Source organism: Eumetopias jubatus, unplaced genomic scaffold, assembly GCF_037043125.1.
Source record: "Eumetopias jubatus isolate StellerSeaLion01/CBP00866 unplaced genomic scaffold, mEumJub1_p1.0 scaffold_4, whole genome shotgun sequence".
NCBI classification, from domain to species: domain Eukaryota; kingdom Metazoa; phylum Chordata; class Mammalia; order Carnivora; family Otariidae; genus Eumetopias; species Eumetopias jubatus.
In genome coordinates, this window is record NW_028274810.1 from 64,932,388 (window position 1) to 64,953,497 (window position 21,110).

At 36.6% G+C, this 21,110-nt stretch overlaps 1 protein-coding gene and 1 non-coding gene across 2 annotated transcripts in view; one reads left to right on the plus strand and one right to left on the minus strand.

Annotated features, from left to right (window-relative positions):
- Nucleotides 1–21,110, minus strand: part of ZYG11B (zyg-11 family member B, cell cycle regulator) — a 71,281-nt gene that overhangs the window by 13,520 nt on the left and 36,651 nt on the right. Inside the window, exons 4-10 of the mRNA XM_028106890.2 lie at nucleotides 18,186–18,326; nucleotides 16,004–16,180; nucleotides 14,401–14,465; nucleotides 10,562–10,661; nucleotides 10,257–10,307; nucleotides 7,571–7,732; nucleotides 7,417–7,464 (exon numbers count right to left, since the gene is read on the minus strand). Of these exons, the coding sequence (XP_027962691.1) occupies nucleotides 7,417–7,464; nucleotides 7,571–7,732; nucleotides 10,257–10,307; nucleotides 10,562–10,661; nucleotides 14,401–14,465; nucleotides 16,004–16,180; nucleotides 18,186–18,326 (744 nt within the window). The remainder of the gene's footprint in view (nucleotides 1–7,416; nucleotides 7,465–7,570; nucleotides 7,733–10,256; nucleotides 10,308–10,561; nucleotides 10,662–14,400; nucleotides 14,466–16,003; nucleotides 16,181–18,185; nucleotides 18,327–21,110) is intronic.
- TRNAE-UUC (transfer RNA glutamic acid (anticodon UUC)) lies at nucleotides 9,547–9,619 on the plus strand. Its single transcript has one exon. It is a non-coding gene; the product is annotated as a tRNA-Glu (tRNA).

Below are 21,110 nucleotides of genomic sequence, written 5' to 3' on the forward strand. Positions count from 1 at the left end.
TGTCTGTCTCAGTTAGTAGAACATGCAACTCTTGATCTTGGGGTTGTTAAGTTTGAACTCCATGTTGGGGGTAGAGATTAATTAAAATAAAAATAAAGTTCTTTTTTTTTTTTTAAAGATTTTATTTATTTATTTGACAGCGAGAGACACAGCGAGAGAGGGAACACAAGCAGGGGGAGTGGGTAAGAGAGAAGCAGGCTTCCCGTGGAGCAGGGAGCCTGATGCAGGGCTCAATCCCAGGACCCCAGGATCATGACCTGAGCCGAAGGCAGACGCTCAACGACTGAGCCACCCAGGTGCCCCAAAATTAAAGTTCTTAAAAAAAAAAGAATTATGGCCATTCTTTCCTGCCATAAACAAGTTATTAGAAAACCAGACAAAATATATGAGGGAACTTTTTTTTGATAGTGGGCAACAGGTATACAGGAATGTCTATATCTGAGAGAAGGTATTCAAATGGGGCAGTTTCCAGGATTGCTGTGCAGGTATGGAGAGCCTAAAGAGAATCCAGCAGTATTTGCTGAATTGAGGAGACAGAGATCAGCGATCAAGATGGCCAAGGAAGCAAAAATTTGTAGAACAGAGTACTAGAAAAGAAAAAGCTCGAGAGAGAGAGAGAAAGATATCTGCAGAAGGGTCCCCTCAAATCCTTGGCTGGGTAATGAAGCAGAGTGAAGCTCCATGAGGCTAGAGAAAGAACTACCAGAAAGTAATACATGAACACATCCCCAAATCACACAGGGTTAGGAACAGTTCACATTCCCGTCAGCCAGAGTGAAGACACCACATAATAAAGCATTGCATAGCAGTGGAGCTAAATTATATATCAATCCCAGGATAAAGTCTAATCTGAAGCCACTATAACAAAGCAAATAAATATGCTTTGAAAGGAACAACTTGATCTGTAAGTAGCCTAACTATATGCCAGAACAAAGTCCAAGACTCTTTAAAGAAAAACAATAAAATCCAGCAAAAAATCAATGTAAATTCCACAATGACTGGCATCCAGCCAAAAATTACCAGGCATACAAAGAGTCAGGAAAATATGATCCAAAACCAAGAGAAAAATCAATCCCTAAAATGGACGCAGAAATGACAGGGATAATAGAATTAGCATACAAAGACTTAAAGCAGCTACTATAAATGTTATAAATATGATTCAGGTTGAAAGGAAAACATAAACCTGAAGAGAGAAAATGAAGCTATAAAAAGATTTAAATGTAACTTCTAGAAATAAAAAGTATTCATATATATATATATATCTATATCTGAAATGAAAAATATACCAGATGAAATTAGCAGCAGATGAGATGTTGCAGGAAAAAAACCCTAATGAACTAAAAAACATAGCAACAGGAAACCAGGAAACATCTAAGGGAAAACACAGAAAGAAAAGAAAAAAAAAACCTTGGGGAAAAAAGCCAATAGATTTACTCTGTAATAATAGTAAGCAATCTCACATACTGATAACTGGAGTCCCAGAAAGAGAGATGAGAGAGGTACCCCCCCAAAAATAATACATATACACATATATATTTATTTGAAGATATAATGGACAAAATCTTTCCAAATTTGATGAAAATTATAAGCCCAAAAATCCAACAGAAAAAATATCCATTTAAACTCAATAGCTAGGGTGCCTGGGTGGCTCAGTTGGTTAAGCAACTGCCTTCGGCTCAGGTCATGATCCTGGAGTCCCGGGATCGAGTCCCACATCGGGCTCCCTGCTCAGCGGGGAGTCTGCTTCTCCCTCTGACCCTCTTCCCTCTCATGCTCTCTATCTCTCATTCTCTCTCTCTCAAATAAATAAATAAAATCTTTGGAAAAAAACAAAAGATGTTTTAAAAATAAATAAATAAAAATAAACTCAATAGCCAGCAGAAATTTATCTTTTTTTTAAGAAATGTATCTTTTATTTATTTATTTTTTTTAAAAGATTTTATTTATTTATTTGAGAGAGAATGAGAGATAGAGAGCACGAGAGGGAAGAGGGTCAGAGGGAGAAGCAGACTCCCCGCTGGGCAGGGAGCTCGATGTGGGACTCAATCCCGGGACTCCAGGATCACGACCCGAGCCGAAGGCAGTCGCCCAACCAACTGAGCCACCCAGGCGCCCAAGAAATGTATCTTTTAAAAGTAAAAGCAAGATTCTTTGTCATACAAACAAAACCTGAGTGAAAATTCATTGTCAGCATACCTACACTAAAAGATATGTAAAGAGTAGTATGAGAAATATGTGGGTAAATATAAAAGACACATTTCTCATCTTTAATTCTATTTGATGGAAGATTGATGAGAACACCTAATTCTGGCCAACATGAAGTAAAAAGGGGCCAGAGTTACTCTCCTATCTGAAACAAATGAAATCATTTGAGGGCAGGAAATGATAAAAAATGATTAGAGAAAAGTTCCTAGCATTCACACAGGACTAGGATTAGTGCTTGTTTTCATCACCCAGTCTGGAAAAACTTCATTTTCAAGACACTGGATAGAGTACTCAGGATGGTCTTGTCTCAGTAGTACAGAATAATTAGCCCTAACCCTAGCATTGCTCTGGAATTTCCTAATAAATCATAAAAGCAAGACCCAAAATGGTCAAACTGTTTAAAAGTAAGTTTATATCCCAGAACATAGTTCAAGAATATTTTATAGGAAAACAAAAAATATCCAGCACCCAACAAGGTAAAAATCACAATGCCTGGCATCCAATCAAAAACTCCCAGGCATGCAAAATGGCAGGAAAACACAATTCAAAATGAGGAGAATAATCAATCATTTGAAATTGACCCAGAAGTGACACATATTATAATCAGCAGAGGACAGTAAAACAGTTATCACAAATATATTTCATATGTTCAAAAGTTAAGTAAAACATGGAAGATATAATAAAGACCAAAACTTCTAGAGAAGAAAATGATGATGTCTAAGATAAAAAATGCACTGGATGGGATTAATTGCAGATTAGACATTGCAGAAGAAATGATTACCGAATTAGAAGGCATAGCAATGGAAACTATCCAAATTGGAACATACATAGAAAAATGAACAAAGAAAATTAAAAGAGCACCAATGAGCTGTGAGACAATTTCAGGCAGTTTAATATATGAGAAACCGTAGTCTCCAAAGTCTCCAGTGGGTTGGGGGCAAGAAGAGCAGTACAAAAAAAATTATCTTGAAGAAATAATGGCCAAAACCTTTTCAAACTTGATAAAAACTATAAACCTATAGATCAAAAGCTCAATGAATCCCAAATACAGGAACCATGATGTAAATTACATCAAGACACATCATAATCATCACTTAAAATCATTGCTAATCTCTTAAAAGTAGCCAGAGGAAAAATCATGTACATACAGAAGAATAAAGATAATGATGACATCAGATTTTTCATTTGAAAATGCAACGAGGAAAAAAGTTAATCAACATCTTTAAAGTACTGTCAACCTAGAATTCTATATCTGGCAAAAATGTCTTTCAAAAATGAAGGTTAAGTAAAGATATTTGCAAACATATAAAAGCTGAAGAATTAATCAACAGTAGATGTGCACTACAAGAAATGTTAAAGGATGTCTCTCAGGCAGAAGGAAATAGATATCAGATAGAAATCTGGATCTACAGAAAGGAAAGAAGAGTATCAGAAATAGTAACTATTTGGGTAAACATATAAGTATAATTATTTAAATGTCCTTAAAAGATAATTGACATTTTAAACAAAAATAATGTCTGTATGGTTTATAACATATGTAAAAATAAAATGCATGATAATAACATCAAGGAAAAAAGAGAAGAAATGGAAGCCTACTATTATAAAATTCTTATACATAGATATGTATAAATGTATGAAATATATTTGAAATTGTATAAAATCACATAAAGGAAGACTGTGATTAAGGATGTGTACTACAAACCCAATGCAATCATTAAAATAACAGAGAGTATTCTGCATGGAGCACTGGGTGTTATACACAAACAATGAATCATGGAACACTACATCAAAAACTAATGATGTAATATATGGTGATTAACATAACAATAAAAAATAAAATAAAATAAATAACAGAGTAATCACTAATAAATCAAGAGCAGGGATCAAATGGAATCATAAAAAAAAACTTAAACCAAAAGAAGGCAGAAAAAGAAGGGAAAACAAAGAACAGATGGGATGAACAGAAAACAAATACCAGGTTAATGAACTCAAATCTAACCATGTCAATAATCACATTAAATGTAAATGATCCAAACAGCCCAAATAAAAAGCAGATTTTCAGACTGGATAAAAAAGCAGGATGCAAGGGGCACCTGGGTGGCTCAGTCAGTTGAGCATCTGCCTTCGGCTCAGGTCATGATCCTGGTGTCCTGGGATGGAGCCCTGCATGGGGCTCTGTGCTCAGTGGGGAGCCTGCTTCTCCCTCTCCCTCTGCCTGCCTGCCTACCTGCCTGCCTGTCTACCTGCCTGTCTGCCTACTTGTGATCTCTCTCTCTCTGTGTCAAATAAATAAATAAAATCTTGAAAAAAATTTAAAAAAATAAAAAATAAAAAAGCGGGATGCAAAGTACATAGCTGTCTATAAGAAACACACTTCATTTTTTTTTTTGAGAGAGAGAGGAAAAGAGAGTGTGTGCACAGGTGTGTGCAAGTGGGGGATGGGGGAGGGGCAAAGGGAGAGAGAGAATCTTAAGTAGGGTCCAAGCCCAGAGCAGAGCCCAACAATATGGGCTCGATCTCACAACCCTGAGATCATGACCTAAGCTGAAATCAAAAGTTGGACACTTAAATGACTGAGCCACCCAGGCGCCCCAAGAAACACACTTTAAAGACATACACATGTTAACAGTAAAAGGCCGGAAAAAGGTAAACCATGTTAACCTTAGTCAAAAGAAAGCTGGGATGACTATATTAAATGAGACAAAGGAGATTTCAAAGTAAAGAATATTGCCAGGGATAAAGAAGGTCATTTTATAATGATAAGGGGTCAATTAATCAAGAGGACATTTTAACAGTTTATGAACCTAACAGAGCTTCAAAATACATGAAGCAAAAATTGATATAACTGTAAGAAGAAATAGATAAATCAACAATTATAGTTGAAGATTTCAAAACTCCTTTATCAATAATTGCTAGAACAAGTAGGCAGAAAATCAGTAAGGATACTTGAATAATAACAACAAATTAGACTGACATTTATAGGACATTATACCAAGAACAGCAAAATATACATTCTTCTCAGTGCACATGGAACAATTACCAAGATAGATCATATTCTGGGCCATACACAGGTCTCAATAAATTCCAAAGGACTCAAATCAAAGTATGTTCTCTGCCCACAAAAAAATTGTTAGAATCAATATTTTAAAATAAATTATTGAAAAAAAATCAGTTACTAGGTAATGGAGAAAGATATGGAAGGAAGCACATTGGGTTGTGTTAACATTAATTACCTCATAGAAATGAAAATGATTGAAGGCTCAGGACAGAGTCTTAAGCTTTTTAAATACACTTTTGTATTGTTTGGTTAGTTATAATAAGCATGTACTCTTTTTTGAATTTAAAAAGAAAAGCGTTTTATTAAATAAATAAATATATATATTTAAAAAAGCATTTTTAAAGCTCTATGAAAGCTCTCTAAATATTTAAAATAAATTCCACTTTTCCCCTTATGGTGATGTGAACCAACTTCTGTATCTAATAATCCTATGAACCTTGAATAAAACAATGATTAATGCTATGATCTGTTTAATACTTCCCTATTTCTGGGCATTTGGATCTTTCTACATTTTCTACTTTATATATAACTAAAGCTATAGTGAATAGATAGGTCTTTAAATGCCAGCCCTCTGCTTTCCCAAAAATCCATCTCTCATTGTTTAGTATCTCATACTCTTGCATCTGTAAAACAAACACTAATCTACAACCTTTTTTATTCACTCATTTATGCCTCCTATTATCTAATTTCTCAAGAGCAGAGGTCTACTCTAAAATAACTTTGACCACATAGGAACTTTTCCTATGGCAGTGATTAAACATAATAAACATTTGCTCCTTCACCTTTGCCTCAAAATCCTAGAGGGCTCACTTTAATCTATAGCCAATGTATTTATGGAATATCTAATTTGTTAAGCAGCCTTTTATTTTTTATTTTTTTTTAAAGATTGTATTTATTTATTTGACAGAGAGAGAGAGAGAGCACAAGCAGGGGGAGTGGCAGGCAGAGGCAGAGGGAGAAGCAGGCTCCCCGCAGAGCAGGCGGAGCCTGACGCAGGACTTGATCCCAGGACCCTGGGATCATGACCTGAGCCGAAGGCAGTCGCTTAACCAACTGAGCCACCCAGGCGCCCTTAAGCAGCCTTTTAAGTACTGATTATCAATTACCAAACATAGCATGTAAGAACACTTAGAGGTTAGTGACATTTTTTTAAAGATTTATTTACTTAACTTATTTATTTATTTATTTATTTATTTATTGAGAGGGCGTGTGAGCAGGGTAAGGGCCAGAGAGAGAGAGGGAGAGAGAGAATCCCAAGCAGACTCCTTGCCAAGTGTGGAGCCAGACATAGGGCTCGACCCCAAGACTGAAATCATGACCTGAGCCAAAATCAAGAGTCTGACGCCTAACCAACTGAGCCACTCAGGTGCCCCAGTTAGTGACATTTTTTCATGAGATTTTTTTTTTTCTGCTTATAAAAGTAAAATTGCTCACAGTGAAGCTTTGTACTATATCAAACAATATATAATAAAGTATGTAATTTATGTTTTTCCTTTTATTTATTTATTTTTTTTAAATTTTTTTTTAAAGATTTTATTTATTTATTCATGAGAGACAGAGAGAGAGAGAGAGAGAGAGAGAGAGAGGCAGAGGGAGAAGCAGGCTCCCAAGGAGCAGGGAGCCCGATGCGGGACTCGATCCCAGGACCCTGGGATCATGACCTGAGCCGAAGGCAGATGCTTAACCATCTGAGCCACCCAGGCGCCCTATGTTTTTCCTTTTAATGTGGTGAAAATCTTAATATGTATACATTGTTTATAGCCTGCTTTTCTCACTTTATTATAGTGTATATTTTTTCTAATGTCATTAGGTGTTTACAAATAGAGAAGCAACTTTTCCTTTTTTTTTTTTTAAGATTTATTTATTTGAGAGAGAGAGTGTGTGTGTGTTCCTTGGGGGAGGGGGATGCGCAAGAGGCAAAAGGAGAGGGAGAAAGAAACCCAAGGAGACTCTGTGCTGAGCATGGAGCCCCACGTGAGGTTCAATCTCACAACTCTGAGATCACACCCTGAGCTGAAACCAAGAAACCAAGAGTCAGTCACTTAACCAACTGGGCCACCCAGGCACCCTGAGAAGTAACTTTCAATGTATTACCTCAGAAGGAAAATAATTAATTACAGCTTGGAATTTAGCAGGAAATGTTTATATCTTACCAAAAGTCCTAGGACTTTCTGTTGAATGGATGACTCAGTTGGGAAAGACTGTAAAAAGAAAGAGAAACCTATAACTACCTAAAAAACCAAATATAATAAATGAATGCTTAAAATCAATCAATGTCAAAACTATAGGCTAAATTCCCATTCTAACCTCTAGAACCCGCATGAAGAGTTCTAACCCTTGGTTTTCAATAAAATGTCGGCAAGTGGTTGGAGATTCATCCGTGAGGTTCCAAAGTGCACTCAAAGTAAACTTCAAAGTAGTGTCCACTGAATTTTGATTGGTTTTTTGCTTCACTATTTGAAGAAGTTGCTGAAAGAAGGAAAATAGAATGAATTTCTCATCATGAGACTGTTATTATAATTAGTGACGATAATCACAAGTCATGAAAATTGGTCTCATGGCTTAAAACATTTCCTATAAACGTTTTTATAAGTACAACAAACATCTTCTTGGATCAGATTTTTCCTTCAACAAGAAAAAAGTATAGGATCTTCAGAAATACTTTATTATTCTGATGATACCTATAATCTAATACTCTGTAAATAAAATAAAAACCAAAATGATTACAGCTTGATTAAAGCTTAGGAAAACTATCTTACCCAATCAGTCACATCATATATTCATTTCAGATCCTGGGATAAAAAAGAGTGGAGGGGGAGAAGGGGAAAGGAAGCTAACATTTATCAAGTATCAGCAAATTATATCCTATATTATAGTACTGTTATGTCCATTTTTCAGGAGAGGAAATTGAGTCTGAGAAATATTAAGTAATTTGATCACAGTCAACTTAGTAAGAGAAAATAAGAATTGGAAGACCTAATTCTATCTAATTCCAAGTTTTCCTTAAGAAAATAAAGTACAAACAAATTCTATACAATAGTAAGAGAACTAAAGTCTATATTGGATTTGAATAAGATAAAAGCTTTGAAATTCCATTTGTAAATTATTCCTATCATAGCCTTAACCTAAGAAATTTAAGTCTGAAAGATAAATGTTTTGAGACCTAGATAAGGCACCCGATAATTCCATTTTTAGATTATAGTTTTGGGGGTAAAAGGGAGCTCTGCTCAAACAGATATAAGAAAACATTAATGAACACTATTATGTAAAGTTACACACAATTCAGGAAAAAAAATTTTTTAAAATAAAAACATCTCAGTGCAATTATGTAACTTAATAGCACAGTGGTTAAGAGTGTGGCACTAGAATCTCCATCTGTGTAACCTTGTTTGCCAATTTAATCCTTTGCTTCCTCATCTGTAAATTGTGGGTGATAATCAAGAGATTAAAAAAAGCTAGTGATCATCATCACTACTGTCACTACTACTGCTACTAATTCCTGCTTAAACTAAGTTTAATTTTCCCCCAAAGCATATGTGTATTACTTCCTTAAAATCTTTGAATATACCCCCAACCAAAATTACTGAAACACATATGTAACAATGAAAAGTCATATTTAAAACTAAAATGTCATCCCTGAAAATAGAAAAAATAAATAAAATCAACATCCTTCTCTACTTATCTAACATACACTGTATTTTGTGCTAAGCACTTAGCATATACTACTTCAAATAATTTTTTTTTTTTTTAAAGTAAGCTCTATGCCCAATGTGGGGCTTGAACTCACGACCAAGAGATCAAGAGTCGCATGCTCTACCAACTGAGCCATCCAGGCACCTCCCCTTCAATTAATCTTAATTTCCTTTTCCTTTAATCTTCATAATAACTGTACAAAGTAGTTTATCACCCTAAGTAAATTTATGTGACTGCCCAAGCTAGTAAGTGATAGAATTGGGAATAAACCCAGATGTGTCAACTCCAGAATTCCTACTCTTTCCATTATACCACCACAGCTTTCTCCTCTCTTTACATTACTCTTTTCATTTATATTGCATTATTATATTATATTATTATACATATTAGACTGTATTACAACCATGTCTAGATAGCTATTTTCTCCAGTACTTCTTATGAACAGAAATTATAGAAATAATTCAATGTGAATCCCTAACATCTAGTAAGGTGCTAGGTACCTGGTAAGTACTCTACCCATATTTATCAAAGGAATGACTTTCTCATTACATACATAATATGTAAATCAGAAAAAGGGAGTCTTTTGGGGTACCTGGCTGGCTCAGTCGGTGGAGCGTGTGACTTTCGATCTCGGGGTTGTGGGTTCGAGCCCCGTGTTGGGTGTAGAGATTACTTAAAAATAAAATCTTAAAAAGAAAAAAGAGGGAGTCTTTCATTTGACTTTTTAATCTACCATTACTGTTTAAACACCTCATGCCAGGACTGTAGCAAGAAACTCTGAAGTAGACTTTTTCCTCCAGTCCTCCCCTAGGACACTGTTTATATTTATTCTATGTAAAGCTTTTTAACTTTTCACTGTTCGTTGTATCATCTCCTTAATCTGAGTGTAAGCAAGCAAAATTATTTGTTAGTTATTTAAATTATCTTTTTTCCCAAAGCATCTAGCACATTTTATGCCTACAATAGTCTCTACATTTTCTTCATAAATAACAAAATAACAGAATTTTAGGTCTAGATAGGATCTTAAGGCTTATTTAGGCTCCTATGGTTCACATAATTTGTCTAAGTTCACAAACTGACTTTACAGTTAGATCCTAGGTCATCTGACTCCTAGTTCAGGGCTCTTTCCATCTCTGTTAAGGAATAAAGCTGCCTCTATAAAAATAAATGAATACATCCAGTTAGAAGTAATGAAAATAGTGTTTTGAAATATAAAATGTCAGAAGATACACAACACTGCCTGAAAACAATGAAAATGGAAACTGTCTAGTGGTCTACACAGAGGAGATAATAGACTTACCCTGACAATGAAGAGCTCAGCACCAAGCTGTGCAGTTTGTTCTGTAGAAAGCTGCAAGCAAGCAGAAGACAAAGTAAATGTCCAAGAACTCACTAGTGTGACTTTCATATCATTCACTGCAACAGACTCCAAAGGTCAGACTAAAATCTCTGATCAACATGGAATTCTGCAATATTGAATGTAGCTTGAATAAACAGGCTGGCAAAGAGGCTAACTTTTCTGGCACCCAGATTTTGGGGAAAATAGTAACTGTAACAGGAAATAGCTGCCTACAGAAAATTGTTCAATAATAGGAGTTCAGATACCTTGGCAGCCAGGATGGAAATGATAGCAACTGCCATCCTTTGCATGTTTTGATCCTCATGGTTGCAGAGCCACTGCATGACAAGTTTGGCTGCTTCAAACCTGAAAACACACAAAGGGTTTCCATGAATGAATCCCGGAGGTGCAGGCAGTTTCAGAGCTCTAGCTGGGAACTGATGCTACAATTTAGGTAGGTGAGAAAGAACGGGAAAATTCCTAATTGATACAGAATAACAATTACACTTGAGTGTTTTGGAAATGATGCCTAGTTGTTAATTCTGACAACACTTTGCAAAGAAACAAGAGTTTGGGAAATATGATCAAAACTATCTGGCATTTATCTTCTAGAATTATAACATATTTCTATCCTGTAGTAATTTCTACACTGTATTGAGTATTTTCTGGGTCCTTATAGTACCTAGCACAACAGAAATATTCATTTATTCACTCACAAACATTTATTGAGACCCTGATTTGTGCCAGATACTGTTCCTGGTGCTGGAGACAGAGTAGTGAGCAAAATAGAAAAATATCTCTGCTCTCACAGAGCTTACTTACACTGTAGTGTGGAAGACAGGTAATAAATCAAGCAAGTTAGTAAAATATGTGGTATGTGCTATAGAGAAAAAATATTAAGCAGGTAAAGAGAGAATATGAAATGTTGAATTTTAGGTAAGGCTACTTAGGAAAGGCCTCACTGAAACTTTTGAGGAAGTAAGAGAGCTGGCTGTATGGATATCTAAGGGAAAAGCATTCTAGGCAGAGGGTGGAAGACACAATGACCCTGAATTGGGAGTATGCCTGGAGGTTTTGAGAAATAGCATGGAAACCAGTGAGAGCCAGAGCAGAGAGAACAACAAGAGTAGTACTAAGACATGAGGTTAGAAGTAACAGGGGAGCCAGATCATAGGGTCTTCGTAAAGAATTAGCTTTTACTTGGAGACTGAAAGCCATAGAAAGATTCTGAGCAGAGATATGACATGAATTGACTTATGTTTTTAATAGGATTATTCTATTAGCTGTGTTTAAAATAAACTTCAAGAAGGAAAAGAAAGAAGCAGAGAGAGCAGTGCAGAGGCCACCACAGTAATTCAGGAGAGAAGTCACTTTTAGTCTAGTCCAAATGGTAGAAATGGAAGTGAAGAGAAATGGTTGAATTCATGATATATTTGGAAGATAGCTGGATTTGTCAGAGGACAGAATGTGGGGTGTGAGATGAGAGAAATCAGGACGACACCAAGGAATATATCCATAATATATCTTTCATCTTTCAAGACTTGGCTCAAACATCACTTCCGCTGAGAAGCTTTCCTTGACAAGTTTATTACTGCTTTCTCACTGCTCCTTAGTATTTGTTTGTAACTCTGTCAGAGTGATTATCTGTAGACTCACATGAATCCCCCCTTGGCCCATGAGTTCCTTGACGTAAAGGACTATGTCCTATTCAGCCCTTTATACCAAGAACCCAATACAGAGCTTTACACATGAATAGTGTTTAATACATGTTGGCTGAATTACAGAGATATAAATTACTCCTCTGCAAATTCTCTCCAATTTACTGTTACCTCCTTTCTATTCCCAAGGCCATCTCAGATTCTTTTACAGTAGATTCCTAATGGGCCATTCTGCCTCATTGTTTTCCCTTCAATTTGTGCCTACACATTGGTAATACGTTAATCTGTCGGAGAACTTAGGTATGATGTCATTCCTGTACTCACAGTATTTTCAGACTCCAACAATGGGCCCATACTTTAAAATCTTTTTTCCTGCCTGCCCGATGCTTACTGCAAAGTGGACTGCTCATTAGTCCCCAAACATGCCCACAATTATGATTAAGAGAGTCTTACTGTTAAAAGAGCACAGATTCTGAAGCTCCTTGTATTTTGGGGTTTAAATTCCAGTTCTACCTAATGTTGCTGGTAATAATAAAATACGTTATTTTATCACATGAAGCAATGCAGGGAAGTCATTAAGAACATCACACATTCTGAAGTCAGCCCAGTTTCAAATATCACTTCTACCACTTACTAACTTTGGGAATCTGGGGCAATTTCCTTAATCTCTCTGAACTTCAATTTTCTCATCTGTAAAATAATAAGATCTATTCAACAGGACTGTTGTGAGGATTAAATAATATTACATATAAAACTTAAGACTTAGTACAGAACTTAGCACATACCAAGCTTTTGATAAAGGTTTTTTTCTATTTATTAACTTCCTCTGTACCTGTATTTGTACAGTTCCCACAACATAAAACAATCAATTCAACCAGCTCTCATCTTCAAAGCAATACAGCAAGGATGTAAAAAGTAGAGGTTCTGGAGTCATTCTGGATTTAAATCTAAATTCTGCTACTTGCTACATCTTAATCACCTTGAGAAAGTTACTAAACCTCTCTCTGTCTGTTTTTTCATCTATAAAATGAAAATTATAAGAATAACAATTTCACAGGACTTTTGTATGGACTGAATAAACATATGTGAAACACTTAGCACAGTGCTTGGCAATAGAAGTGCTTTATACAGGTTAGTCGTTATCTTTATTATCTCAAATGCCATCACTAACATGAAATCTTTAATGATCACCAATCAGATGAAATCTTTCCCTCCTCGTTTGGGGGCCCAATGCATTCTGTCATCTTCTTCTATGAAAAATTCTGTCTTCTGTCATACTCATTTTTCATTCATTCATCCATCAAACATCCACTTAAGCACTAGAGACAAAGAGATTAACCAATCACAGTCTCTGACCACAAAGAAGCTCAAATCTAGCAGTGTATTGGCTAGATCAGAGGTAAGTAAAGTATAGCTTACACAGAGTGATTTTATAGCTGTGGGCCCAGCTGCCTGTTTTCTGAAGTTTTATTGGAACATAGTAAAACCATTTGTTTATATATCATCTTTGACTGCTTTGGAGATACAATGGCTGAGTTAAGTAGTTGCAACAGAGACCCTATGGCTAACAAACCCAAAATATTATTAGTTAGCCCTTTAAAAGAAGTTTGTCAACCCCTGGGTTAGTTGACAATTTTCTTTAGGAAAGTGACTATGTCTTTCCTACATATGACTTCATGTAATCAGTACAGATGCTCAGTATTTACAAAATAAAACTAGTAATCTACATGAGATATATGTGGTTATATTTTTATCCAAACTATTTATTTGAAATAGTAAATGGAACATCTCATTCCTCAGCTGTGCCAGATAACAGTGTACTGTTACCCAAATAAATCACAGTAAAATTGCTGCTTGAGAAATATGTTTCATTAAATCATAAGTATATTTCTTTTTCAATGCCACCATTAAAAATTATATTTAAAATAGTAAGATGACAAAAAATCTTTTTTAGCTCTCAAATCACACCTTAGAAAGCAAGGGAAGAACACTTTATATTTACTTGAATCCAGCTATATAACCTCCCTTAACCTCTATTTAAAAAGTTTCTTCTATAATTCAGTATCAAATAACAATAATAATAAGAGATATGATACAGAGAAAAGAACACTGGACTTCAGTCTTTCTAGCCTTGCAGTTACTAGACACAAAACCATGAGCAAGACACTGAATCTATATGCCTGTTTCTTCAGCCTACAATGTGTGGATACTCTAAAAACTATAATATAAATTTTTAAGCAAAGGGCTATGAAAACAGGCCCATCTGCTAGTAGGAATGTCTAAACACTAAATGAGAGAAAGTAGAGTTAGCATTCTTTAAGGTAGTGTAGAATCCCATCCACTTGATTAACTATACACCAAGGATAAGCCAACTGGTAAGAAATGGCCTGAGACAGAGTTCTAAAATTCCATTTTGGCCCATTTTAAGTTCTGGGGCTAACACTTGCCTGTTGAATGGAACATCCTGAAGGATCCGGTCACTGCAAAGTGAAAGGAGGCAATTCTTCTGTAACTAAAGAACCAAAGAGAGAAAAAAAATTCCTGAATAAAATATCGTTTTGTTATTTTTTAACTAGGTGTAGCCTCTATAAAAAAAGGAAGATCACTGATGAAACACCAATTATCTCTTACAACTTTTGTTCTGCCTCCCTACTGTTGAAAGACTGACTTCCACTGGATCCATGTGAATTTACGTGTGCATATTCTTTGTCTCTTCCATTAGATGACATAGGATAATAAAAAGAATTAATATCAGCTAATCTCCCTCCCTTCCGGTGACCTTTGGGTAGGTTCTGCTTTGTCCTCTATCCACCTGGCTCCCAGAGGCCATAAAAATCAAAGCCTAGGGGTGCTTGGGTGGTTCAGTCGGTTAAGTGACCAGCTCTTGATTTCAGCTCAGGTCAAGATCTCAGGGTCCTGGGATTGAGCCCCAGAATATGCTCCACTCTCAGCAGGGAGTCTGCTTGAGGATTCTCTCTCCCTTTCCCTATGCTTCTCCCCAAATGTACACACACGCATGCTCACTCTCTATAATAAATAAATAAATCTTGGGGCGCCTGGGTGGCTCAGATGGTTAAGTGTCTGCCTTCAGCTTGGGCCATGATTCCAGGATCCTGGGATCCAACCCCGCGTCGGGCTCCCTGCTCAGTGGGGAGCCTGTTTCTCCCTCTCTTCTACTGCTCCCCCTGCTTGTGCTCTCACTCTCTCTGTAAAATAAATAAATAAAATCTTAAAAAAAATAAATAAATAAATCTCAAAAAACAAAACAAAACAGGGATGCCTGGGTGGCTCAGTCAGTTAAGTGTCTGCCTTCGGCTCGGGTCATGATCCCGAGGTCCTAGGATAGAGTCTGCCTGCCGCTCCCTCTGCTTGTGCTCCTTTGCTCTCTCTCTCTGACAAATAAATAAATAAAATAAAACAAAAACACACAAAAAAACCAAAGCTTAAAGCTCATCCAATTTGGCAACTGCCCTCAATGAGGGGAGCTGGCTTTAATGATCCACTCACCAATCTGGATTGCCTTTTTTTTTTTAAAGATTTATTTGAGATTTATTTTTTGGCCTCTGACTATTTTTTATTAACTTGCCAACTGGCCGCTAAGTTTTAAGAATTAAAAATATAATTTTTATATTTTCAATTTTCATTTGAGGATAGGACAGGTTATGAAGTCTACCATACGGCTAGAAGTAGAAAACCCACGTCTTATTCATTTCTGTATGCCAGTACTTGATAGTGCCTGGCCCAGAAAAGATGTGCTATGGCTATTTGCTGAAATTATCACAAAGTCAAGATTGAGGTGGAAGGTGAGTTTTTTATGGTTTGCACTATTTCCCTCAGCATTTGGATTTAAATACTTTTAGGCAGGGAATGTACTCTTTAGTTTTCTACTTCTCTGTTTTCCTACACTGTCATACCATAAATTTATTACTTTACAGTCTACAAAGGCATTTGAATTTCCAGCCTTGGTCTACTAAATTGAACTGTATGGAGGTAGACGATGGGTAGGGGACACTAAAAGGACTATTTAAATAGGCATTCCCACATGCTTACCTGCTGGTGATTGGGAAAATGTTCCATAGCTTTGAGCAGCAAATGGGTCACATCGGCCAAGAGTCGGACAGGCATTCCCGCAGCAAGATCCTGCTTAGTTAAGTTAAACACACAGGCACTTGCAGCAAGTTGTACTGGCAAATTCATAGGGTGGTTTCTCATTCCAGTAACCACAAGCTGGAAAAAAATTAGTTTTCTTTATTCACATTATTAATACCAGCCCTCTTAACATAGAAACTTTACTTTGTTGATCTATAACAATTTCTAAGATGTCTTAAGTTATCTTTTTTATCCTCATGTGCAAAGAGCCTAGAGCATGGCAATCACTTATCAACACGTAGTTCCTGCCCACCTGGTCCAGGAAGGTATCAAGTTGTTCATACCGAGGGATTTTTCTGTAGGGCTAATGAATCTTTTCTATTCAGATAACTCATCTGTGTATTTCCCAGACCTAGTACAGTTCCTCTTATATGCTAAGCACTAAATAAATTCTTACTGATTTTAGAGTAAACCAGTGGCAAACTTTCCACTTTCAAATCCCCAACATTGTTTCTTGAGAACACTGCTAAAGTTATCGTATAATAAAATCCATTTGCTTCCCTCTGGCCTAGATAACTGTTTCTCATCTTTTCCTCTCTCCTCAGACCCCAACAAATCCTCCTAATTGTCACTATCAGCTAAAGAGCCTTGCTTCCAATTACACTGAGAAAATTGAAACATTCAGAAAAGAACTTTACTACTACATGTATCCTCCTTATCAGTATATAAACATGCATATGCTGCCTTCCTATTACCATAAATGATCTTTTTGGGTTCCTCTCTAAAGGTAATCCCTCCACTTACATGCTACATCTTTCACTTCTTGTCTACTCAAGGACATTGCTTCGGCTGTTATTCTATCTCTTATATCAATTTTTTATTCTGTACTGGATCATTCATATCAGCATACAAAAAAGCTATTTTTCCTCCCATCTTAAAAAAGAAAAAAGAAAAAACAAAAAACAAAACAGTTCCTCAGCCAACTACCATCTTTTTCCTTTGCTCTCCTTTGCAACTAAATTCCTTAAAAGAATTCTCTATATTCTTTAATTTCTCTCTGCACCATTCTCTGAACGAATGAATGAGTAAATATTTCAGATCAGGACTAGAGGTCCCCTTTGTTGCTCAGGTTCACAGTAACCAAAACCAAAAAAAGATAATTCATATACCAAGTGCCAATATCCTCTGGTATATATGGAAGGGTGACTGGTATTAGAGATTACATCCCAGTGATTGAAATGTTATTGGTTTCTATCCAAGCATCCCATTCTCAAAATTTAAGATAACGGGGTGGTTAAGTCATTTCTGGCTCTGCCACTAACTTACTGTTACTTAACTGTCACATACCTTTAGTTACACAATCTGTAAAATAAAAGATAAAGCTTATCTATTGGGATTGTTGTGCCCACTAAATGAGGCATCAAATATAATACAGTCCTACACTCACTGGTTTCAAATGTGTATTAGGATTATCTTGGGGGATTATTAAAATGTAGATTCTTGTACCTCATCCAGCCTTATTGAGTCTAAATGTCTTAGAGCGGGGTTCACAAATATGCTTTTAAAAATAAATAATATTCCAGACTTCTGGTGGACAGAGGACCACAATCTGATAAACATAACCCTAAGCAATTAACAAAAATTAAGAATCGTTCTTTCTTGCTCTTCAAAAGCTGTCTTGGTTAAAAGATTTTAATTGGGAAATATCATGAATTAATGATGAAAGCACAGGTGGTTCAAAAGTGGCATGGGAAGGTACCTTATGGAATTCCAATATTATATTTCTTTAAAAAGTCTATATGGAAGCAATACAATAGTGTTGTGATTCCAGTCATATACTTTCATTTTTTACTGTAGATGGTGAAAAAAATATCACACTGGTCACTGGTTTTAGGTAGTTAAAGATGAAGTAGAAGGCGTTTATACTGATTACTGACACTACTATAAAACTTCAATAACACCATGCAACTACCTTCTCTCTCATTATGGCTAACAACTGAAATCGTACCTCATCTCAATCCCATTACCAAAAAAAAAAAAAATCAAAGACAAATGCAAATTTTCACCAATTTTCTTCACAAAGCCATTATCTGTATCCAGGGAGATAATTTCAAAATTTTTGTAACCAGTTTCTTATTCTTACCTTTAAAATTTCTGGCTTTGTTTTTTCCATCACATGAGTCAGGCTAAAAAGGTGAAATAGAGCTTCCCGGACAAAGAATGCCCGTTCACTGTAGCGCTTCAATGCTTCTGCAATCTGAGTTTCATTGGCTTCTCCAGACACCTTTGAACATAGCCATAAGATTAGCTTTTAGGATTTCTTCAACCCTCTAACTTTCTCTAGCCAAACATCATTTGTATATACGGCGTCCAGGATAGCCATTTAAGTCTTGAAACAAATGTGACTGATTACTTTCCAACCCACCCAGAGATGTATGTTAGATAGGCTTACCCTACTATAAGCCTATGGTTAACATTTTCTACACTGCACCTAAAGTAAATCTTAAGATATTCAACACTGTTTATAAAGTCTTACCACGTGATTAGGCTCTTATTTTGTCTCTTAGAGTAACTCCTTAATTCCCCCTAACTCATGTTAAAGCTACACTGGCCTTTTTTTCCTGATCTTTCAATAAGCCAAACTCTTTCCCATCAAAAGGCCATTATATATAACATCTTCTCTGACTGAAATCTTCCTCTTTCTTTTACTAATTTCTAGTCATCCTTCCCAATTCAAGTTAAATGACACTTCTTTAGAGAGGCCTTTCCTGACCCACCAATCTAAATCAGGTCGCCCTAAACATCTCCTTCATAACCATTATCATAATCCCCCCACTCAATTGATCCATTCACCACTGTACCACAACAATTAGCATTATGTGTGGTTTAGAATAAGCGCTCAATAAGTATTCATCAAATAACTGTGTCAATTAATTCCCCCAGATTTATCTAGCTCCCATTCAGCATCAAGAGATTCTGTTCAGGAGCACCTGGCTGGCTCAGTTGGTAGAGCATGCAACTCCTGATCTCAGTTGTGAGTTAAGCCCCACATTTGGTGTAGTGTTTACTTTAAGATTTTATTTATTTATTTATTTGAGAGAGCGTGCACGTGCGCGCGAGTGGGGGGGTGGGGCAGAGGGAAGAGGGAGAAGCAGACTCCCCATTGAGCTGGAAGCCCAATGTAGGGCTCGATCCCAGGACCCCTGAACTTTCTCTTAGGTTTTCTTTTATTTTGGAAGACACTGAAATATTATGTGAAATAAAAAAGACTGTAAGAGGGAAAATGTTGAACAATTATCTCAGTAAGACTTAATTTACCCATATTTGGTTGATTCAACTGCTTTATAATATCCATACGAAATACAGCCTCAAGTTATCTTTGAATGTAAAATTAAAGAACTTTTGGGGCACCTGGGTGGCTCAGATGGTTAAGCGTCTGCCTTCGGCTCAGGTCATGATCCCAGAGTCCTGGGATGGAGCCCCGCCTCAGGCTCCCTGCTCAGCGGGAAGCCTGCTTCTCCTTCTCCCTCTACTGCTCCCTCTGCTTATACTCTCTCACTCTCTGTTGAATAAATAAATTAAATCTTAAAAAAAATATTAAAAAAAAGAACTTTTGTTACTGGAATGTTGAATATTCTAAATGAATTTCATTGCATGTATGTTTTATTCAGTGATCAATACTTCTCTAGCCAGTGATAAACCCTCAAGTCAAGTAGTCTGACTCCTCAAACTACAAGCATCTTCAATTCAACCAATTTCATATACTAGATGATAAAAAAAACAAGTATCTGTATGTACCGGTTTCTGCAAACAATTTAAAATAGAGGTGGGGCACCTGGGTGGCCCAGTCAGTTAAGAGTCCAACTCATGGTTTTGGTTTAGGTCACAATCTCAGGGTCAGGAAATCGAGCCCTGTGTCAGGCTCCATGCTCAGTGCAGAGTCTGCTTAAGACTCTCTCTCCCTCTCCTTCTACCCCTCCCCCCTGCTCTCTCTCTCTCTCAAATAAATAAATAAAATCTTTAAAAAATTAAAAAAATAAAACAGGGCAACTAGGTGGCTCAGTCAGTTAAGCGTCTGCCTTCGGCTCAGATCATGATCCCGGGGTCCTGGGATCAAGCCCCACATCAAGGCTCCCTGCTCTGGGTGGAGCCTGCTTCTCCCTCTCCCTCTGCCTGCCACTCTGCCTGCTTGTGCTCTCTCTGTCAAATAAATAAATAAAATCTTTAAATAAGTAAATAAAACAGAGAAAATGTCCATAACCACTAAATTAAGCCTTGTTAATATTTAATATACTGAGTAAAACTACACTTTATATTCTAAGGAAAAATTTTCTTATAGCACTCTGTATATAACTCTATTAAAGCATGTCTCACACTGAATTAAACCTATTTTTAAATTTATCTGTCTCCTTTCCACTAGACTAGAATTCCTTGAGAGCAGGGGCACTAACTCAGATGTCTTTGTAGGGGCACCTGGGTAGCTCAGTAATTGGGCGTCTGCCTTCGGCTCGGGTCGTGATCCTGGGGTCCTGGAATCGAGCCCCACGTTAGGCTCCCTGCTCAGTGGGAAGCCTGCTTCTCCTTCTCCTACTCCCCCTGCTTGTGTTCCCTCTCTCGCTGTGTCTCTCTCTGTCAAATAAATAAAATCTTTAAAAAATAAAAAATAAATAAAATAAAAAGTACTTAGTAAATTTTTTTGAAATGGATCAACTCTTCTGCCTAAAGACTTATATGGATCTTCACTGGGTATTGATTGCTGCAGTCCAATATAGGAGTCTTAGTTCAAGGGAAAAGTCTAGCATATAGATCTAAGGACCGAGAAATCTAGATATTTAGAGACCTGGGAAATGAGAAAGAACCAATAAAGGAAATTAAGCATGGTAGTCAGAAAAGTTTGAAAAAATGATAAGAGTGATACCTAGGAAGCTAAGTAAAAATGAGAACTAATATTGAGTTTTGCACATTTCCAGTGATTCTCAGGAACTGGGAACCACAGCTTAGTAGATAACCCCAAAGTCTGGGAATGACATGGCCAACGAATCCTAGTTGTGGAAAAATGGAAGGTTCA